A 22790-nucleotide genomic window follows, 5' to 3' on the forward strand; every position below is an offset into this window, starting at 1 on the left:
TTCACAAAAATTTTAATAATCTAAAAAAAAAATTTTGGTGCACTACAGTTCTTATCTAAACATCGCCACACTTACCTTTGAGTTTTCCGATCTAATTTCGTTGACGAGATTTCACCGTCAACACATAATAAATCAATTATGGCCCTCCTGGCCCCCTAATCCAAACATAAACCACATTAGGAAATTTGGGACGTTACAAAACCTATCCAACCTTACTAGGTCTTGATTCTTGATCTTGATAGTCTCACCTTCCATTGAAACAAACAAAGGGATAAGCTTGTGAATGTTAGGAAAATATATGTTATTTCAATGGAAATGGTAAGAAATATTACAACTCTAGACAAAATATTACAAATAAATAATATTGATTAAATAATGTTACAACTCTATCCCTGAAAATACAAATAAACAAATAGAAGAATTAGAAGAAGAGAATGAAGGAATACAACTCTAAACAAAAAGATACAAATAAAGCAAAAGTGTTTGTACCAAAAAGAAAGAAAAGATTACAACTCTAAACAAGAAATACAAGTAAATAGAGAAGAAGAATATGAAGATGAAAAGCATTAGAATAAAAGATAAGAGCAAGAATCAAATGAAAAACAACTCTCACTCATACTACCAAAGTGAAGAGTGTTGGGGATCACCAACTTGTACAAGGTTTGAAACATTTGTCCAAAAGCTTATTTCCCCCTAACTCAAGTACTAAGGGATCTTTCACAGATTTTGGAAATTGCTTTATGGAATAATAAAGTATCTAGGTGTTTTCTAGCCAAGTGCTCTAATGGATAGAAAAGTTGTCTTACAAGTGAGCAATAGGCTCCTATTTATAGAGTTTAGAGACACCCTTTGAATTTCAAATTCCACCAACCCCCATGGCTGTTACCAATGATTAATTTGATGTTTATGGAATTAAAAATGAGATTTGGGAGTTATTTGTGTTTTTGGAGTCGTTAAAAAAAGATTGAAAAAAATTGGCGAGTCTGCCTCTATGGCCGCGACCACTAGTCTTTGTTCCCTAGGCCGCGGCCACCAACAATCCTGGTCGTGACCACTGGCTAATTTCAGCACATGAAAATGTGCTATTTTTCCAAATGGTTCCAATCCACTCCCAAATAATTTTGTAACCCCCAAACACATTATTGGGGTTAAAATCATATCTTTAACAACCATTTCACATATGGCTTTGATAACTCTACAAAATAGAGTTATTTTACCACTTTTTATGTGCTAATTGTTGCTTAATTCTTGAGTTTTTAATTAATTTATTAAGTTTTTAAGTAATTTTGAATTTATTAGTCTTATTTTGATTTTATATATTTTTGTGTGTTTTTATAGTTATTTTGTTGTAAAGTGTTGTAATTAATTATTTGAATTATTGTTGTATAGTTTGAGGTAAAAAAATGTTGTATTATTGAAATTAAATGTTAGATATAAATTATGTTATAATTGATAATTTCAAAGAATTAAATTGATTTATTTTATAGTTGAAAATATTTTATATTTATTATGTAGGAAATTTATGGCATTTTCGCTCTTGGAAAGAAAGAAAAATAAAGGAAATGTGGCATTTTTAAGGAAAGAAAGGAAGAAAAGAATGGCATTTTTGAGATTGGAAAGAAGCCAACAGGCCCCTCACCAGCCCAAGCCCAAATGCTTCATTGCTTCAGCCAAGCTCCTGGCCCACGCACAGTCCACCCAATGCCCCAGCCGTGCACCACCGAAGCTCCCACGCCCAACCGAGTGATCCTCCCCTGCAGCTCCTTCCCAGCTGTTTCTTCTTCAACCTCCAAGGAACAATCCTCCAGCTGCCCATTTGGGCCTGCGCCAACCACACGGCCCAACCCCAACACCCAGCTGCTCCACTGTCGAAGCCCACTAGCCAGCAGCTCAAATTGTCCCAGCCAAAGACTTCCCCAACCCGTGACTCCAACGCCTGCCATCAGCAGCAAAGTAACTGCATTTTCCCCATTTTTTGAGCCCAACAAATCAAATTGTCCCCTTGTCCTACAATATTTTAAAATACCACATTTTTACCCAAAATTTTCTACATATTTTACCAAAAACATCATCATTACACCCTATAATTTACCCCTATTTGCCATATTATAATTAATTAAATTAATTTAAATTGATTATTTTAATACACTTTTTTTTGCTATAAATAAGGGAGTTTAGTGCTTGTTTTGAGAAAAGGTTACTCCACTACACACTTACCACATTTCAAAACCTCTCTATTCTCTTCATCTTCTTCTTCTTTTTGGTTATTTTCTATGTATTTTTAGAGGAAAAATTTGGGGGTTCATCCTCCAAATTTTCTTATTTATGTTTGTAATTTTTAGTTTGTATTTGCTATTCTAGTTATGAGTTCTAATCTTTTTAAGATTATTAAGGTGATGATGAAACAATATGTAACTAGATAGTGTTTATTTTGTATATTGATTTCCCATTTTGTGCAACAAAGTTTATAGATTTTTTCTTCTTCAAATATCTTCTTTCATCTTAAATATCATGTATTTTGGATTGTTAGCACATATTTACACTTTGTTATTCATTAGTGCAAAAACATAATATTCTTTGTGTAAGATGTGTCATTAAATTGTACACATTCATGCTTAGAACAAAAATATTATGTTTTGCCTTATAAATAATATTCATTGATTTATTTGTTTTTTCATTAGATTGATTTACACTAAATGCTTTGAAATTATAATTTTGAAAAGTGAAGAAAAATCTTATCTTTTTAGAAGAAATTTGTGCTTAAAATTATAAATCTAGTTGGAAAATGATAGTTTGATTTATTTAAACTATCACTAAAACTTGGGAATAAATGTACTTATAAATAATATTGAACTTATATTTTGTGGATTCTAATCTTTAATAATCTTATTTTACCATATTGTTTACAATTATTAATTTAGTAATATATATTGTCTTTAATTTCTATATTATTGTCTTTTATTTTATTTTCATTATTCAAAAATCTCTTCAATCTTTAGAGCTAGGTTAGAATTTATTAATTTTGATTTAAAATAGTTTTCTTTTCGATATTAGACAACTCCTTTGGGTTCGACATCCTTGCTTACACGATCATTATTCTATATGAACGATTCGTGCGCTTGAGATTTATAAATATTTAAAACATACCCGTTTTGGGTCCATCAGGCTTTAAGAAATTCATCTCAATATTGTGTAACAACAAATCTACACAATAATGGGCAATATTTGGAAGTTACAAATTTGTGACTGAATTTGTAACATCAAATATGTTACATATTTGGATATTCACACATATCTAAATATTGTAACTCTCTATTATATGTTACAATATGTGACACTCTTTGTCACATTTATTTAATCTAAAAGATTATATTATAAAATAATATAACAATATGGTGTTATATAAAAATTTGAGGTAAAATAGAAAAAGTAAGAGTTTTAGTGAGGTAATTTGAATGATAAAGTAGAGCACTCATTGTAAGTGCTCTTAAGGATCTATTTAAACTATTTCACATAGTAAATGATCCAAAAAGTAATTTATTAAAAACATAAGATCCAAATAAGTAACGAGACAATACACAAGATCTAAAAATGTATAACCCCTATTAGAATTGTCTCACATTTTTTGTAAAAAAAAATGGCTCACATTCTTAATTTTTATTCAATTATCACATAAATAGAAATATTACTCCTTTCTATTATTCCTAATAGAAAATATACTTACTGGGTATACTGTATGTTTTATTGAAATACATATTTGAAATACATATTTGATAACTTATAATACTAAAAATATCTATTAGGTACCCTCTACTTGTAAAATCATTCAAAAGTGGTACCTTATACTCTAATTTAGTAAATATTTTTTTCATGATACCCAAAATACCTTACTGATAATTACTTAAGTAATACAAATATATTTTTATTAATAAAAAATAAATAAACCATTTTTTATCACGCTTTATACCAAAAAAAAAAAACTAACCTAAATAAAAAATTAATTAATTAAATAAATAAAACTTAAACTTAAAACATGGACAACCAATTAACTAAACACAAATAAAATTAAATATAGTTTTTTTTCCATTCTTTCTTACCTGTTCATTTCCCCTTCTTTCCTTCTTCTTCGTCTTCTTCTTCTTCATTACCAGCCACACAGTTGAGCACATCTTGATGGATAGAGCTGGATGGCTGGGGGAGCAGCAGCGAGGACGGAGACGCAGTGACAAGGTTGGACCACAGAGATGTGATGCTGGATAGCGGTGAGGTTGGATGTGGCTGGGTCTAATTTCTTTTCCCCAAAACCCAGATCTAGGTTTATTGTTTGTTTGTTCATAATGTTGTTTTCTAATATCGTTTGTTATTATTGGTTGAAAGATTCTTCACTAGTAATTGATATATTGTTCAAAATAATGAACGAAAATGGTTGAAGAGAGATTATGTCAATTATTTTGGTTCTCTTGTTCTTCATCTTCCATCAAGAACAACAAAATGGCTTCCTTCAAGAGCATAATATTTCTTCTGTTGAAAAAAAATTAAAATATATTAGTTCTTCATGTTGGGGTCAGCTATTTCTACAAATGCTAACAGCCAAACCACTAATGGGATTGACTCATCATATTGAAAAAGCTATTGACAAAGGTACTTTTGAAGAAATGCTTGACCCCTCCTATTGCTAATCCTATTTCGTCATTAGGAATGAGCAAACTGTAAGGAAACCATAATTGTTCTTCACTGTTGGGTTAATGTTCTGCTAATATTCTCATGTTTTAAGTTTAAGTTTTATTCATTTAATTAAGTTTTTATTTAGGTTAGTTTTATTTGGTATAAAGCGTAATAAAAAAGGGTTTATTTTTATTTTTATTTTTTATCAATAAAAATATATTTGTATTATTTAAGTAATTATCAGTAAGCTCTTTCAAAAAAAAAAAAAAAGAAGTAATTATCAGTAAGGGTATTTTGGGTATTATGAGAAAAATATTGACTAAATTAGAGTATAAGATACTATTTTTGAATGATTTTACAAATAAAGGGACCTAATAGGTATATTTAATATTACATGCGCTAAACATGTATTTCAATAAAATATAAGGTACCAAATAAATATTTTCTATTCCTAATACACATCATTACACAACTAGAAAATTAAATATATTTGCAAATGGAAAAAACATTTATCTTCACAGTTTGTGATAAGTACATCCCCTCTTTATTTATATAGTTTGTAATGGGTATGCTATTTTTGTTTCCTAATCTCAAGCGAAATGTTAGATTTATTTCTGGATTTCTAAAAGTCCTAAAACTAACCCTTTATTTTCCAGTTCATTAAAAAAAATAATGACCTAAACTTATTTTCGGTCAAAGTTACTTTTTAAAAACCCTTTTATTCTCACCTATAAGTTTTATTTATAATTAAAAGACCAAATGTTGTTGGCCAATTTTTGTAACAACGTCTAGAATGGTTATCCGTACAATTTGTTCAAGAACCCACATTAACTGTGACATTGCAAGAATTGCAAGCACTACCACGAGAAACTCCTTGACCTTGTTAACAACGTGAGACACTTTGTTGATTGTCTCGGGAATAATCCTCACCATCTCTATGCTAGGGGTTCTCCCCCATCCCTCCAATGACATTCAGCATTCCAATGTGGCTTTTCATCATTACATTTTGTATTCTCCTCTAATGACGTCCTCTATTGTCTTCTTGGTAAGGTTACCTGTTGTTCTTCAGGTGATGTCATTCTTTGTTTCTCTGGCAACACGCCTTTCATTCCTTTGCTTCACTGGGTCCTATAAGCAGGCCTGGGCTAAAGCGGACAAGGCTAGGACCTCCTTAGCCCAAGGGGCCAATATTTTTAAAAATAACAATTAAAATATTATGTTTTATTAACTTTTGTAATACTTTCATATTAAAAGGGCCCCAAAATTTGTTTTTCTGCCTAGGGCCCAATAAACGTTAGGCCTGACCCTATTGGGGCTGCTACATATAGAACTTGCACTTGGGGTTGATTCTGTGTCAATCGTGTCATAACGTCCTTCATTGCAATCAATGTCTCTTGTAATGCTTCAAACTACGCAAGCAATTGAATAGTTAGTGCCCGAGGTGTTGAAGATCCTCCTTGAAATGCAAGAGAAAGATATGCAGGAGTTATTCCAAGAATAGGCTAGTTTCTTCCAATGATTCTAGTCCTTCATCTCCAGTGGTATCATTGTTACTTGTTCTGTTGTTTGCCACGATGATTAGTGAGAGAAAATTTGTATAAATCCTTGGGAGTTTTGCTTAAACAACCCTCCTTTTAGTGCCAAATGTTGTTGGAAGATTTTTGTAACAAAACCAAAAGTAGCAAGCACTCAAGGAAAAGACTATGAGCATTCAAAGATAATTACGATGATTCAAACATAAAGACGAGTACTCAAATAAAAATATGCAAGGACACAATGAACACAAGGATTTATAGTGGTTCAGCTTAGCTTACATCCACTTTAGTGAATTTTGCTATTAACCTTTGATAAGAGTTGTGTTCATCTATTTATAGGTCTATAGGTGAATGTTACAAGTTTTCAACCCTAGACCCTTACTCAACTTCACTACAAATAGGCCTTGTTTTCACTAAGAAAGTGTAACGTCCCAAAATTCCTAATAAGGCTTAGTGCCTTGATTAGGGGCCTATGAGGGCAATATTGGAATATTATGTGTTTATATGCGAATTAATTGAATATTTATGTGATTATGAGTATTGCATGAGTTATATTATTATATGACTGACTATGCATGTTTAAGTATATTAAATGTGCGAAACAGGCCCGCTTTAATTTAAAGGGGCATATGTGTAACTTTGGCCAATTGATGGTCTAATTGTGATTATATGATTGAGACCACATTATTATGTGGATATATTTGAGATATTCGATAGGAGTCGGTCCTTTCGAGCAAGATAGCGGTGTAGTCATAACGGGGACTTATACTCGGCTCGGGGTGAGCCAAGTGGTATTTCGGTAATTCGGTGAGTTATCGGAACTCATTAGAGTATGAGTCGTATTTTGGGAAAAATAGTGATATTCCGGGTTTGGCAGAATTAATTGGGATTATAAGCATAATGTGAGACGAGAGTGTAAATGACGATTTTTCCCTTGAGGGGATCTGAGAGGATTTTAAGAGAGTGAGATCATTATGGTCATTTGGACCATGGGCTGCCTTAAATTAGCTGAAGCTTATTAGCTTAGTTTAAAAAAAGTAGAACAGAACACTCTCTTACACTCTCTCTCCTTCTCTAAGCTTTGGGATTTTGGAAGATAATTTTAAGGAGATAATTTGGGATTTTGGAAGCTGTTAAAGCTAGGAGTACCAATTGGGGATTCGAATTCTAGCAAAGGTAACTTAATTACCTGAGTTTTAGTTTTGGTTTTTTTGAGTTTTGAAGTTTTATTGAATTTCTAAGTTTGAAGGAGTTTTAATTGAGTTTAAGGTGTGTTTTGATGTTTCTGAGTTGTTGTGACCATTATTGTGGTCAAAATTGGTTAAAATCATGTTTTGGGGTGATTTTTGGGAAGTTGGTGATTCTTAAAATCGCTGGAAATTTGAGTTCCCAGGGTCACGCCGCGACGCTGTTCTTGGAAATTTGGTTTTGGTTTTGGGTTATGGGAACCTAAACCTAAGAGCTCAGGAATGGTTCTACTACCCAAGTTAGTAGAATTCAAGGTCCCGGAGGCTAGGACTTGATTCAGAAGCCTTTATTAGTTCGTTCCTGATAGTTATTCCTTGTTATGGTTGTGACTAGGGTGAACCGTTAGGCTCAAGAGGAAAGGATCGTACTCAGGGTCGTCATACACTATTTACTCAAAACCTGAGGTAAGAAAACTGCACCCGGTCTGTGTTTAGGGCTTGGGCCGGTTATAGAACATGGTTATAACCATGCTTAGAATGTTTTATTAAACATGTTAATTGCGATATGCTTATTTGAGTTAAGTATTGACTGCTTATTTGTTATGTCTGATTGAAAGGCTCGGTTTATAAGTCGAGGGTGATCTGTTATATCCGATTGATAGGTTCGACTTATAAGTCGACGGTTATCTGTTATATCTAATTGAAAGGCTCAGCTTATGAGTCGAGAGTTTATCAATTATATTCGACTGAAAAGCTCGGCTTATAAGTCGAGAATCTATCTATGGTATCTGATTAAAATCTCGGTTTATAAGTCGAGGACCTGTCAATGGCATCTAATTAAAAGCTCAACTTATTAGTCAAGAATATATCTGGTTTAAAAGACTCGGCTTATAAGTCAAGGGTTTAAAGGCTCGACTTATGAGTCGAGGGCGGCAATAGCGTGCTGAACGTCGGATGATATGGTTAAGCTAACCCGAAAGCGTGATATACACTTGAATGGCCCTATGGTCGCCTGAAATAATAAGCGTCAGGTACGCTTGGACAGCTCTAAGGCTGGTTATACAGGGAATTGGGAAATGGGCCCTGGTGTGGATCTATAGTCACTTATCTGGTTTCAATGCATGCACAAGTAGGGTTATTAATTCTAGGCATGCTAATCATGATTCTGATTTGATGATTTACTGCTCACAGGGATGATTATGTTTTCTTGTTGAGCCTCTGCTCACGGGTGGTAAATGGTTCAGGTAAAGGAAAAGAAAAGCTGGACCAGCCATGAGTTGAAGAGCTTCAGAGGCAGGGTGTACATATGCGACCTACTTGACCGCCACGACCAAATATATTAGTTGGAACTAGGGTTGGACCTTGATTTTGCCGCTTAGGTCCGCTTTTGTATTCATTTTGAGTCTATAATAGTTTTAAAATTTGTTGGGATCCCATGTATCGAACTCAAACTCTTTTAATGAAATGGTTGACTTTGACCAACATTTTTGGTACCTAAACTTGGTGTTAGTTTTAATTACACGTTTTAAGTCCAAATGACTTGTTTATCGAGTTAAGTATTATTTCAATTACACAGTGTAACGGTCCTGGATTAGGAGGACATTATAGAAAGAAAGTCCAATCGATAGAGAAACAATAAGAGAAGAAGAGAAGTTGATCTTAGCTAGGTTTCTTACTTGGGAATTCTCTTGAGAGATTGGATGTGATTTTGTATTTTATGAAGGATAAGAGGTTTGCTCGAATTTCAACCATTGTAATTCCAAATTTTGATCATAATGCAGACTTGAGACTTCTAAGTGGAGTTCACCAAGGCAGAGACGGAGCTACACCTGTGTCAAGAGGTGCTTTGCACCCTCCAATTTTTTTTATATCTTTTTTATATGTATTAATCATTATTAATATGCCTAATTTATTAGAGTAGTCCCCTCAAGTCAACAAAGAAAACTTAAATTCTAAAACACTAAATTTTGGTTTCCTTCTTATTTTATTTTATTATTAATAATAGGTATATTATGACAAACAATAAATAATATACACACACTCATCTATTATAATATACACTAAGCCTATTACAATGGAGCATTATTAAAAACTTGATATTTTCAATACAGTGATATATTCTCAACTACAAGAACTAAACAGTAAATTCAATCATAACACAATGGATATACTCATTCTTAGTTCAGCTTTAGATCCGAGAGAGATCCATGCATCATTCAGAATTGATGACATTTGCAAGTTGGTACAAATTTTTTACCCAAGAAACTTTACAGAGTACGAGATGACACAACTAAGGATGCAATTTGAACATTTTGATCATGTGCGACAACTTCCTAATTTTACAGCTTTGGCAAATGATTTATGTCAGTGAATGGTGAAAACTAGAAAAGCAGAAGTATTTCCACTTGTGCATAGAGTGGTAACTCTTATTCTTCTACTTCAAGTTTTTACAACCACTACGGAACGATCTTTTTCAGCAATGAATATTGTAAATAGTACACTTCGCAACAAGATGGAGGATGAATTTTTAATTAATTTTTTGTTATTTTACATTAAAAAGAAAATTGATGTAAGTTTTAGTTTAGATTCACTTATAGATGACTTTCGTGACATGCAATGTAGCGTCCTGAATTTGCTAATAAGGCTTAGGGCCTTGATTAGCGTGCCTGGAGGGCAATAAGTGATTTATTATTATAATATGTGAATTTGATGAGTATGTGATTAGAAATGCATGTTTAGGTGACTTAAATATGCATGTGGGCCCCGTCTGGTTATTAGGGGCATGTTTGTAATTTTAGCTCGTTGAGGGTATAAATGTAATATTTGTGATATATTTGAGACGCACGATCCGAGACAGTCCTAGAGAGCGGTTTAGCAAGGAAGTCACAACGGGGTCGAATACCCGGCTCGGGAGGAGCCTAGGGGTATTTTGGGAACGTAAAATGAGTTCGGGATTTATGGAGTAACGGGTAGCAGTTTGGTAATGAATTGGACATGTTGGGATTGATGAGGATTTATAAGAGTATTCAGGGACATAACGGGAGAATGTAAAATGACTAAATTGTCCTTGGGTTACCTAAGGGGTTAGGATGAGTTTAGGGGGGCAATTGGGTCTTTTTTTAAGGATGTGCTTGGATTTATTTGACTGTTAAAGGCTCTAGAAGAGGTTAGAAGGGGTTAGGAGGAAAGGAAAACAAACAGAAGGGAATACTCAGTTTAAGCTCTCTCTCTCTCTCTCTCTCTCCACCGATTCTCTCTCTCTCCCTTTGGTGTCTTGGAATTTTGAAGAATTGGGGGCTTGAAGTGTGTAGGGATTGCTCAGGTCGAAATTAATATAGAGGTAAGGTTTCTTTCAAGTTTGTTTGAGGATAGATTTTGCTTAAATTGAGTTTAGTTGAGTTTTGAGTTTAAGGTTGAGGTTGGTGTGAATTGGGATGGGTTAGTTAGTATATGGGATTCTAGAGCTGCTTAAAGTGTATTAGATTGGTTATGGGACTCAATTCTAGTGTTGAGGTGCGTTTGGAATGATTTTCAGGGAAGTTAGCTTGTAAAAGTTGCATGGAATTTCTGGGTTTTGGGGTTGAGCTGTGGCCCTGTTCATCAGCGTCGCGGACCACTTAGTTTATAGGCTAGAGGGGCTTCGAGGAATTTCCCAACTGCCGCGGCGCAAGGTTTGGGCGCCGCGGCCCTAGGCTGTCAGATGAGAGGCAATTTCACCTCTGCCTTGGGGCGCGCCGCGGCGCTTAAGGGAGGCTGGGACGCGGCCCAAAAGTGGATTTTTGGTAAAATGAGGGTTTTTAGCTCGGGAAGGTTTCTACTACCCAGTTTGGTAGAAACCAAGGCCCCGGAGGTTAGAGTTATGTCTCGAAACTATTTAATGAGTTGGAACTTGATAGTTGATTTTATTTATGCGTTGTGACTAGGGTTTCTCTTCAAGGCTCGGGTTAGAGGACTGTGCTCGCGATCGCAGTGCTCGGGTAGCTTGGGACATAGGTAAGAAAACTGTTGTACTCGTAGAGCAGGGTGAGGCCCTATGGTTTGTGTTGCAGGGCATGACCCTTATATGATTATGTTGCAGGGCGTAGCCCCTTTGAATTTGTTTATATGTGTTTAAGTATTTGTTTAATCATGCTATGTGTGCATATATGTGAATGAAAGGCAAGAGCCGGGAACATCGAAGGCCGAGAACGGCGAGGGCCGGGAACGACGAGGGCCGAGAATGGCAAGGCCGAGCACGGCAAGGGGCCGAGAGCAGCGTTAAGCACGCGGAGTGCGATTTGCCAGGGTGAGACCCTAAAGGATACCTGGGATATCCTCACGGTGTAGACCGCAAACCCAGGGCCTGGTAAAGCACCTGGGACGGCATGGCCGTTATGTGTTTAGCCTGTTGGCGATTTTGTTATGTGTTAAATGATGGTTATGCATATGTTACTTGCTTGTGTGGAGTTTTCTTGCTGGGTTTCGGCTCACGGGTGCTCTATGGTGCAGGTAAGGGCAAGGGGAAAGTCGACCAGCCATGAGTACGGAGAGCGTGAAGCGACGCGTACATGTTTGGCCTGCCTGGTTGCCACGGCCAGGGGTATTTTTGGGAGATGTTTGTATTAAACTTAGTTTTGTCGTTTAGTCGACTTTAATCATATTTTGGAATTATAAATATATTTCTAAACAGTATTTTGGGATCCTGAATGTTAAATGCTTTATAATTTTCAATGAATGGGTATATTTTCAAATTATGTGACTTTGTTTATAGTTTAGCTACACTTTTGTCTTAAAAGCCTCGATTAGCGAGTTCATTGCACATTTATAACCCATTTAATAACGACTCTAAGGAAGTAGGGCGTTACATGAAAGAGAGAAATTATGTATTTTAATTTATTGACTATGAATTTAATGATGTATTTTGAAATATTTATTACTTAAATTTTTAATAGTTTGGGGCCTCCATCTTATAATCCTGGCTCCGTCCCTACACCAAGGAGTAAGCTTATTTATAAGCTAAAACTTGCAAATTCTCTTGTATGTTTTATTTCCATTTTTATTTTGTTCTTTGATTTTTTTTATGATATATATTCTTATCGTTGTTTGTTGTTGGTTGTTGGAAGATGCTCTTAACCTTGTTTGTGAGTTTGTGAATTATTTTTTCAACATTAACAAACTTGAAGAAATTCAATCAATCTGTTTGAAAATGCTAAAGAAATGAAACATATATTATTTCAGTTGATATACCCACGACAATAAAAGGTGAGTTGCTGATGTTGGTTTCATCTTTACCTACGTGTGAGTGACATACGGTTGATCTCAATCTAAGAATGATAGTTATACTAAAATGTTCTCATGTGGGTAGTGTTAGATAAGTTGTTAGGCCATTTATATTTTGTTAGGATTCTGTTATAGAATATGTTATTGAACAATTGTAGTTAGTTCATTCTATTAGCTTAGTCATGTATTTATATAGCTTACCTCTATCTAATTAATACATAATATTTATTCTTACTTTCCATACTTTCATTTCCATAATCTGGTATCTGTGCCAGTGCCCTAATTTTTCTATTGTGTTTCTTTCGTTTTCTTGGAATTTCTCTCGATTTCTTGCTTAGTTTCTTTCTTTGACCTCCATCAATGGCTTCCAGCACTGCTCCCTTAGCCACCACTACGCTTGCGCCTGACTCCACAAATCGTCCTCCACCATTTCAACCTGTTGTTTTCTCCCACAAGATCTCTGTCAAGCTCAATACCGATAATTTTTTGCTTTGGCGACCACAAGTGTACTCTGCCATTAAAGGTCACCAGCTTCACGATTACATCTTCGATTCTGTACAACCTCTAAAGAAGTATCTCACAGAGCTTGATGAAGTGTTTAACATGGTCAATCCATTCTACACTTGATGGGAGCAACAAGGTCAATTGTTGTATTCATGGATTCTTTCCTCCATGACCGAAAGAGTACTCACTCGTGTTGTTGGTAGTGTTACTTTTGCTCAGGTCTAGAAAACTCTTGAGGTATATTTTGCTACTCAGACTTCTACAAAAATAGATCATTTTACTAACGCTTTGCAGAACATCAAGAAAGGCTCTCTCTCTGTTAATGAATATCTGTTGCGTATCAAGACTATGGTTGATCGTCTTGGATCTGTTGGTCATATTGTTACCATCAAATAACACATTGCTGCTATCTTCAAGGGCTTGTTGCCTGATTATGATACCTTTGTTATTTCTGTTAATTTGAGAAATCAACTCTATATTGTCACTGAAATTGAATCTCTACTTCTTTCTCAAGAACATCGCATGGACAATCACAATAAAGAGATGGATTCAGTCAATCTTGCTTCTAATTGCATGAACCGTGGCAGAGGTTCTCCTTTCCCTAATTTCTCTTCCAATTCAGATCATAGATCATCCTTCTCAACTTCACCTCATTTTCTGCTCGTGGTGGTTGAAGTAATTGGAATCCTTATGTTGTCTATCCTCATGAAGGTTCCAACAACAATAGTGGTTCTGGCTCCGGTTTTGGAAGTGGTTCCTTTTCTAATTACTCTGCTTCCTCTGTTCAATTTAGCACAACTTAGACTGGTCGAGCAGTGTGTCAACTTTTCTCTAGGTAAGGTCATCTTGCATCTCGATGCTATCAGAGGTTCAATGCTGATTTTCCTAGGGCTGGAGCTGCAAATGTTGATAAGCAATCTGCTAATATTGCTTCCATTGATATTGTTATGGATCCAGCTTGGTATCCCAATCCAGAAGCTTCTAGTCATTGTACTGCAGATGATGGTAATTTCACACAAAAGACACCTTACTTTGGCTCTAGCAGATCCATATGGGTGATGGTGCGAGCCTAAACATACAAAATGTTGGTAAGTCTATTTTCCACAATCATTATTCCTCTAAACCTCTCGGTCTTAACCGAATGCTTCACGTTCCTCTCATTTCCAAAAATCTCATTAGTGTTTCACAGTTTGCCCGAGATAATAATGCCTATTTCAAATTCTATCCAAACCATTGTTTTGTCAAAGATCAGGGTATCAAGGAAATTCTAATGGAAGGACATCTTAGTCATGGCCTCTATGTCATCTAACCATCCTCCATGAAGTGTGTTCATCATCAATCTTCATCTCCATCTTCCTCCATACCCTTGTCTAATTCTTCTAGTTTTTGTTTTGTCAATAATGCTCAAATGAGCTCCTGTAATACAAGTTTGTGAACCCCTTTTTCATTGTGGCATAGCAGGTTGGGACATCCCTCTACTAAAGTTGTAAAGACTATAATGTCTTTTTGTAATGTTCCACAATGTAATAAAAGTTTCATTGATTTTTTGTGAGGCTTGTTGCAAAGGAAAAATCCACAAATTCCCTTTCCCCATTTCTGAAACTCAGTATACAAAACCATTACAACTCATACATTTGGACCTTTGGGGTTGAAAAAGAATTTGAATGTTCCATTAAGGCTTTACAATCAGATTGGGGTGAGGAATAACAAGTTTTGAAATCTCATCTTTTAGAAAATGGCATTCATCATAGACTTTCTTATCCTACAACTCACCAACAAAATGGTGTAGCCGAGAGGAAACATAGGCATTTGTTGAGACAACACTTACCCTTCTAGCTCATGCCTCAATGCTCTTAAACTACTGGGATGAAGCTGTTAGAGTAGCAACCTTCCTTGTCAATAGGTTGCCCACTCCTGTTATAAATAATACAACTCCACTTCAACTACTTTTTAAAAGAGACCCTGATTATAGTCAGCTGAAAGTGTTTAATTGTGCTTGCTTCCCTAATATAAGACCATATAACAAAAACAAGCTTGAGTTTCGGCCTGTCAAGTGTACCTTTTTGGGCTATAGTCTTAACCACAAAGGGTACAAGTGTTTGTCCCCTAATGGTAGACTCTACATCTCTCGGGATGTCTTGTTTAATGAGTTCTCTTTCCCTTTTTCACAACAAACTCATGCTACTTCCTCCTTTGTGTCTAATCGGCCTACTTCCTCTTCTTTATCTGCTGTAATATCTATTGTTTCAATTCCTTGTTCTTTATCTTCTCTATCCACCTCACCATCTCCTGGTCACTCCAATCCTTCTTCCACCTATTCCCAACACACACTCCACTCGTTCCACTCCTCATGTTTGTCCTTCTCAACCCGTTTCTACTACCACGCTTCACTCTCATTCTCCTTCTTCCACAACTCATGCTCCTCCAACTCAACATGTTCCTTCTCCATCTATTGGTCCTCTTATTTCATCACCTTCTGTCCCTTCTCCTCCTTCTAATTCTCTACCATCCACTACAGTAGCTTTACCTTCCTCTTCGTTAGCTATTCCTCATAACATCACTTATGTCCTTCCTTCTACAGACATATCAACATCATCTTTACATACAGCCTCTGCCAACACACATAATATGATCAGTTGGGCTAAAGCTAGAGTTTATAAACGCAAGGTCTATATTGCATCCAAAGAGCCTCTTACACTAAAGGATGCATTGCAGAATGTTGATTGGAAATGTGCAATGCAAACTGAATTGGAGGCACTTAAAAAGAATGGAACTTGGTCTTTGGTTCTTTTACCTCAAGGGAGAAAAGCTATTGGATGCAAATGGTTTTTTAAGCTAAAGGAAAATGCTGATGGGACTGTTTCAAAGCACAAGGCTAGGCTTGTTGCTAAAGGTTTCCTTCAGCAATATGGCTTTGATTTTACTAAAACATTTAGTCCCGTTGTGAAGCCTACAACCATTCGCATTATTCTTATTGTTTCACTCTCCAATAATTGGTCTATTTGGTAGCTTGATGTGAATAATGGCTTCCTCAATGGAGAGCTCAGTGAAGAGGTTTTTATGGCCCAACCTCCTAGATTTTTAGATCCTAACTCTCCTAATATGGTTTGTAAACTTCACAAGGCCCTATATGGTTTGAGACAAGCTCCAAGAACTTGGTTTGAGAAAATTAAGAATGCTCTCTACTCTTTTGGGTTCGTAGGTGCTCGGGCTGATCAGTCCCTTTTCATTAGGATCACTAATCTACATACTACTTTTGTTTTGGTGTGTGTGGGTGATTTTTTGGTGACTATCTAATGCTACTGTTTCAGCTCTCATAACAAGGCTTCATCACTCATTTTCTCTCAAAGATTTGGGTGACATCATCTACTTTCTTGGGATTCAAGTTCATCACACAACACATGGTCTTCACTTGTCCCAAAAAAAGTATCTTACTGATTTGTTATGCAGAGCTAAAATGCACCTTGCTAATGCTCTTCCCACTTTGATGACTGGTGGTGCAAAGCTTTCTGCCTATGGAAGTGATCTTATCCTTGACCCTCATTCTTATCGCAGCATTATAGGTGCCCTACAATATGCGACCGTTACCTGCCCTGAGATCTCTTATGCTGTGAATAAAGTTTCTCAATTTATGCAAACTCCTCTTGAGGCTCATTGGAAGACTGTCAAGAAAATTTTGAGGTACTTAAAAGACACTTTAGACTATGGATTGTATTGAAAAGGTTTCCTACTCTTTCTTTGACTGGATTCTGTGATGCAGACTGGGCATCTGATCCGGATGATCAGCAGTTAACCTCAGGATTTTGCATTTATCTTGATACAAATTTAGTCTCGTGGGCCTCTAAGAAATAGAAGATTGTGTCTCGCTCTAGTACAGAAGATGAGTATCACAACTTAGCCAATGCCACTGCTGAAGTTGTATGGATACAATCACTTCTGTCTGAACTTTAGATACATGAACACAGTCCTCCAACTATATGGTGTGATAACCAAAGCATGGTCTGTTGAGTCTAGTTTTGTGTTGTGTTTAGGTTGTGTTTTAGGTAGTTTTTATTAAGTTTATCATATTATTTAGTGCAATATTATGCTTTTTTTTTGTTTTCACGTTTTAGCTTATAAATAAAGGAAAATAACAATTGGAGCAATTGGCAGAAAAATGATGAAATTGTGGCTTTTTGGTGTTGATTTCATGAAAAGATGAATCCTCAAGCAATTTTATGGCATCGATGAATTTTCGAGACAAAAAACTGAAGAAGTTGTTAAGGGCCGTGGTGCTACAATGCTGAGCTACGGCCAGGTCCAAGGTAGAAAGCCTGTTTTTTGAGGTTTGGCACAGGCTGCGGTGTAGGAATAGAGGGTCGCGACGCTAATGAGTGTGTCTACCTAGAAAATTTACACAGGTCATGACATTGTAGGGGTTGGGCCGTGACCCGCCTGATCGAAGCCCAGCTATAATTTAGACACAGGCCGTGGCGCTGGAATAGGTGGGCCGTGACCCGCATTGCAAAAGAAAAAAAATAGGTTCTTAAACCTAATTTTGAGATGGAGTAATCAGACAGATAGAGGACGAATTGTGAAGCAAGGAACACACCGGTGAGCATCTCCATTCGCTCTCTACAGTTCTTTTTCTATTACCTTTTAGTTCTATGTTATTTTTAATTGCTGTTTATGTTTAGAATGGCAATGTTGAACTAAATATTTATTAGGGTTTTTAATGGATTCTCTTGAACTCCTTTGATGATCTAATGTAATATTAGTATTTTTCTTCTTCGTCTATTAAGCTTGTCTCAATCTATTTTAATGCATGAAATGTGATTGACCATCTTATTTCATTATTTATTTGTGTTTGAATTGAAATTCTGAAAAGTGAAATTTAAACAAGCTTTGATTGAAACAGCATAGATTTAGTCTAGAACGAAAGTATCTAGGTTTTTTGTGTAGCATCTAGGTTGTGAATTCATTGCCTCCTAATTGTTGAATTTATCATAGAAATATAGAAAGTTCACAATTAGGTTGAGTTTAATAATTCCTAATCCGATTATAAAATACCTTCACAACTTGTTAGCTTAATAAGAAGAAAAGTTTTTAATATTGTGTTAGTGATTGATGGGAGTGATTGTAGATGAAATTAAAACCCCTAATTGTTTAAATCCTTGGAATTTTATTCTTGTTTATGTTCTTACAATCTTGCATTATTTTTAGTAGCTTTATTGTTTTTAATTATCAAGATACAAAACCAATTTTCTTTAACCAAATAAAAACTAAGAATTAATTATCTGGTAATTGATAATTCAGTCCTTGTGGGACGATACTTGGTCTTACTAAGAAATTATTACAAATTGCGACTGTGTGCACTCCTTTAATTTTCGCAATACGGTCCTAATGTTTGCTAATCCTATACTTCACTCTCAGACAAAACATATAGAACTAGACCTTTACTTTGTTCGTGAGCGGATCCTCAACAAGCAGCTTCAAGTCAAGCACACACCAACACATTCTCAAATCGCAGATGTCCTAACAAAAGCTTTGTCTAGCACTAGATTTGAGTTTTTACGAGACAAACTTAGTGTGGTTTCATTAAACACACTCAGTTTGAGGGGGGAGGGGGTGGTGTTAGATAAGTTGTTAGGCCATTTATGTTTTGTTAGGATTCTGTTATAGAATCTGTTATTGTAATAACAACTGTAGTTAGTTCATTCTATTAGCTTAGTCATGTATTTATATAGCTTACCTCTATCTAATCAATACAGAATATTCATTCTTACTTTTCATACTTTCATTTCCCTAATAGGCAGATTACATTTAGATAAGATACAACAATTTACCTTGGCTTGACATGTTAGAGAAAAATGTGTGGGTATTCATAGTAATGTTAGAATTAGGATTCACGCTGTTCTTATTTTCTTTTATCTCATTTCACAAATTCTCTCTCATGGCCCCTTTGTGATGGGGCATGGAGTTTCTGTCTAAACGAAGAACGAGGCAATGATCATTTTTCATCTTTGAATATTAAGGCGTAAGCAAGGGTGGGGGTCGTCCTGTCTTTATGTAAATAAATAAATTCTCGTGTGAATTTTTTCATCCCAACAAATTTTTTTCATCCAGTCCCTGATAGGAAATAAATAGAAATGGAGACAGAAACAAGAATTGAAATAGGGTACCGCGAATGGGAAGGGGGTTGTGATTGACATCCTTGGAAAGGTTTGTGATTGACATCCCTATTAAGTTTGTGGTAGGAATAACTTTAAAAGGCTTTTTAGAGTTTCTTGTAGTACTTTTGAGGAGATAGAGAAGCGTGCCTTGTACTTGAAAAAATAATTGGTTTGGTCCATGAATTATATGTAACATTAAGGTTTTGGAGGCATTTTGATTTGAGGTATAGATACTTGTGATAATACTCTTCTAGAATGACCAGTTTCACTTTCACATTGGCTTCGACACAGCTTTGAGCTACAAGTAACACTAATTTACAATAAAAACTTTGAACTCAAAGTTTTATGACCAAATTCTAGACAATTTCACTGGTAACTTCAACCCTATAATACGAATATACACGAGCGTTACATTATTTAGGAGTTTGCTGCCACCAAGCCATCATACAACCAATTTCTAGCCATGGCGAAAGCTTGCTCTGCATCTGCATCTTCTTCAGGAGATTCTGGCCGGTGTACAAAGCCATGACCCCTTCCCTTAAACACTACCTTTTTTGATCCTCTGCCAATTCTCTTCTCAACATTTTCCAGCAAACTAGCTGGACAAAGAGGATCATTGTCCCCTGAAATAAACAGCACAGGAACCTTCACATTAGAAGCTAAAGATGGATTCATCCTCGTGCCATAAAAGGAGACCCCAGCACCAAAATAAGCGCCCTGATCTTGGGCGAGCACCTCGATCACTTTGCCACCACCAAAGCAGAATCCTATTAGGCCAAGCTTCTTTGAGATTCCTGCAGCCAGAAACTCATTAACCATCCAGTCTGTTGACATGGCAATATCATTTGCAACCCTCTTAGGGTCTTGTTTTGTGATCCACTCTTCAAACATAGCCATTGGTCGATGCTTTGCCCATGGATCTCCTCGAAATAGGTCTGGAACTAGAACACTGCATGTTTACTCAAAGAACAGAGAATTATCATACAAGTTTCAGAAGTATACTCCCAGAACGGGTGACTCTAAACAACAATAGACAGCACAGAGCAAAGGATTTGATGTTGGAAGCAAATCAAATTGAATCAAAGCTACGTACTTGTAGCCATTGCAAGCAATACGGTATGCAAAATCTCTCGTTGAAGAATCTTCGAAACCAAAAACATCAGACAAGAGAAGTATCCCAGTTTTATTATTGTTCTTTACTGCCGTGAAGAGGTAGGCATCAACATCTTCACCAATAGAGAGTTCTATCCCATTGACTAACTCACATGACTCATCATCTAAACCATCTTCCACTTTTAGTAGGCCACAACTTATTTTTCTCACTATATTCTTTGCTCCTGATCTCTGAAGATTTAACTTGCAATTTATCTGTAAGAAACTGAAGCTTTACAGTCAAGACTCAAGGTCACAATTCTTTAAAAACATAGAACAGCAAAGATTCATAACAAGTACTACAGTAGGACGTTTCACAAGATCATAAGAATATTTGTTAGGCCTCAGCAAACATACATCAGAAAATGATTATTTACAAGTAAAAAACAAAAAAAACTTTCCAACTCAGTTGGCGAATCTATGCTTTCTGTCCTTGGATACATTTATGGTTATCAAACAGAGTTCATTTCCACTGATTACTATAGGATACAGAAAAATGAAACATAATGAGCAATGCAGTGCTATGATATATAGAAACATACTATGAACAGTCACTGATTCGACTGCACAGTAAAGCTATGATGCATAAATAAAGTACAAGAACACAAATAAATTTTCCTTACAAATTTTCTATTATTTCTAACTTAAACGATGTTTAGCATTTTGCAGTAGTAAAGTAAAACTCCTCTTTCCAGAAAGTTGAATTAAGCTAAGTATGAAACTATATTATGTCCTCCTCCTATCCAAATCCACCACCATAGTTAAAGGAAAATGCTAAACGAAAAAGTTTCCATGATTTACTTCTTGAACGAAGATAACAGAAAATCAATGTGCAATTATTACAAGTTCTTTACTTTAAATGCTAACCAACATGAATGATGTGAAGTCATTGAAACCTTGTTCTTCCCCTACACATTATAGTCAACGCATTAAAAGCTCAAAATTTTAGTACCTTGTCAAAGTCGTAGTAAAAAAAAGTACAATAATCAGTCAAAACTTTAACCTGCCTTCTTACTCCCTTAAAAACAAATAAATAAATAGGCAATATTTTTTCTCATAGTGATTATCATTTCTTATCAAATTCTTTAAAAATAAATAAATAAATAAGAAACGTGTAAATTAATAGAGCACTCAATCAGTACAGATATGATTAAGAGTACTGAGCAACTTCAACCTGAAGCTTAATTGTTGAATATAAAATTCCAAAGATTTTCTGATTGTTCAAACTGGTTAGATAGCAAGAGAATCAAATTCCACAGAAGATTCATATTCACCATAAAAAGTAAAAAAAAAAAAAAACAGAAAGAAAAATGGAAAATTTAAGAGAGAAGAAAGAGAATCATAGAAAGAACATACAGAAGGAGTAGTGGAGAGGAAGGAGCGACGGGTGGTGATGGTGGAGGAGGAGGAGGAGGAGGAAGGTAATAGAGAGCAAAATACTGGTGTTGTTGCGGCTAAACCACCCATTGTCATGATACTGGCTTTCTTTCTCTGCTACGAAACCATTAGCAAGTGATTTGAGTATAAAAAAAAGAGCATCACTCTCTCTGCAAATTGTAGCAGCGAATCAAATTAAGTCAATTGACACCTATCCTCTTCTCTTTTAGACCAAACGCACGCTGGCCTCAAATTATATATAATATCTCACTATTATAAAAGCATATTCATATCACAATTATACCCTTATTTATTTATGTAAATTTGCAAAAAAAAAACCTCAACCTCTATCACCTTTGGTACTTAAATAATTTCTATATATTTGCAAATAAATCTTCAACCTCATTAGATAGTAGCAACTAGGGGTGCTCGTTATCCAAACCAATCAAATTACTCCGAACCAATCTAATTACAAAAATTAGATATCCAATTACAATTGGATTGTATTTGTACAATTTGATATTAATTGGATTGGATTGGATGGCAGATGAGACTATGAAAATCCAATTAGAAATTGATCAAATCCAATTACAATTAAAAATTATAATTCTTTATATATAACATATTAATTATAAATATATTTAATTTTTTTTATCTTAATTCTTAGTTTTTAGTATTTTGGAGATGATATTGTTGTTATTTTTATGTTATGTTATTATAACACTTTAATTATTAGTTTTGAGACAATAGTAATAAAAATTTAATGGACTTAATATTGTAAAATTAATATTTCAAAAAATTAATGTGGCAATTGTAAAGACTTAATTTAGTATTATTATTACATAGTGTCTAGTTTTTTTGTATGCTTTGTTTTTTACATGTTAATTTCTTTAATATTAAAATTTAGATTCAAAGATAAAATAACCGATCCAACATCTAATCTTTAATTGGATTGGATT

The 22790-nt window shown here is 35.2% G+C and overlaps 1 protein-coding gene across 2 annotated transcripts; it reads right to left on the reverse strand.

Annotated features, from left to right (window-relative positions):
* Window positions 1–19550: 19550 nt before the first annotated feature.
* LOC133803124 (uncharacterized) lies at window positions 19551–22058 on the reverse strand. Of its 2 annotated transcripts, XM_062241072.1 has the most exons (4): window positions 21811–22058; window positions 21322–21362; window positions 20396–20680; window positions 19551–20251 (listed from the first exon to the last, which is right to left on the reverse strand). In XM_062241072.1, exons 1-4 carry the CDS (start codon window positions 21925–21927, stop codon window positions 19720–19722), a joined length of 975 nt encoding a protein of 324 aa, XP_062097056.1. In that variant the 5' UTR covers window positions 21928–22058; the 3' UTR covers window positions 19551–19719. The 2 variants fall into 2 exon arrangements, with proteins under 2 accessions (XP_062097056.1, XP_062097057.1); XM_062241073.1 differs by lacking the exon at window positions 21322–21362 and having other exon boundaries at window positions 20396–20670; window positions 21811–22056.
* Window positions 22059–22790: the final 732 nt, after the last annotated feature.

This window comes from Humulus lupulus, chromosome X (genome assembly GCF_963169125.1).
Source record: "Humulus lupulus chromosome X, drHumLupu1.1, whole genome shotgun sequence".
Taxonomy (NCBI): Eukaryota; Viridiplantae; Streptophyta; class Magnoliopsida; order Rosales; family Cannabaceae; genus Humulus; species Humulus lupulus.

What these genes read in the sequence shown, in the direction of transcription:
- LOC133803124 (XM_062241072.1), bottom strand. Translation starts at nt 21,927, where the DNA reads ATGACAATGGGTGGTTTAGCCGCAACAACACCAGTATTTTGCTCTCTA. An exon ending in TCCTCTCCACTACTCCTTCT is followed by an intron (nt 21,363 to 21,810) that starts GTATGTTCTTTC and finishes TATAATGTGTAG; the next exon opens with GGGAAGAACAAGGTTTCAAT. An exon ending in ACTTCACATCATTCATGTTG is followed by an intron (nt 20,681 to 21,321) that starts GTTAGCATTTAA and finishes GTAAAGCTTCAG; the next exon opens with TTTCTTACAGATAAATTGCA.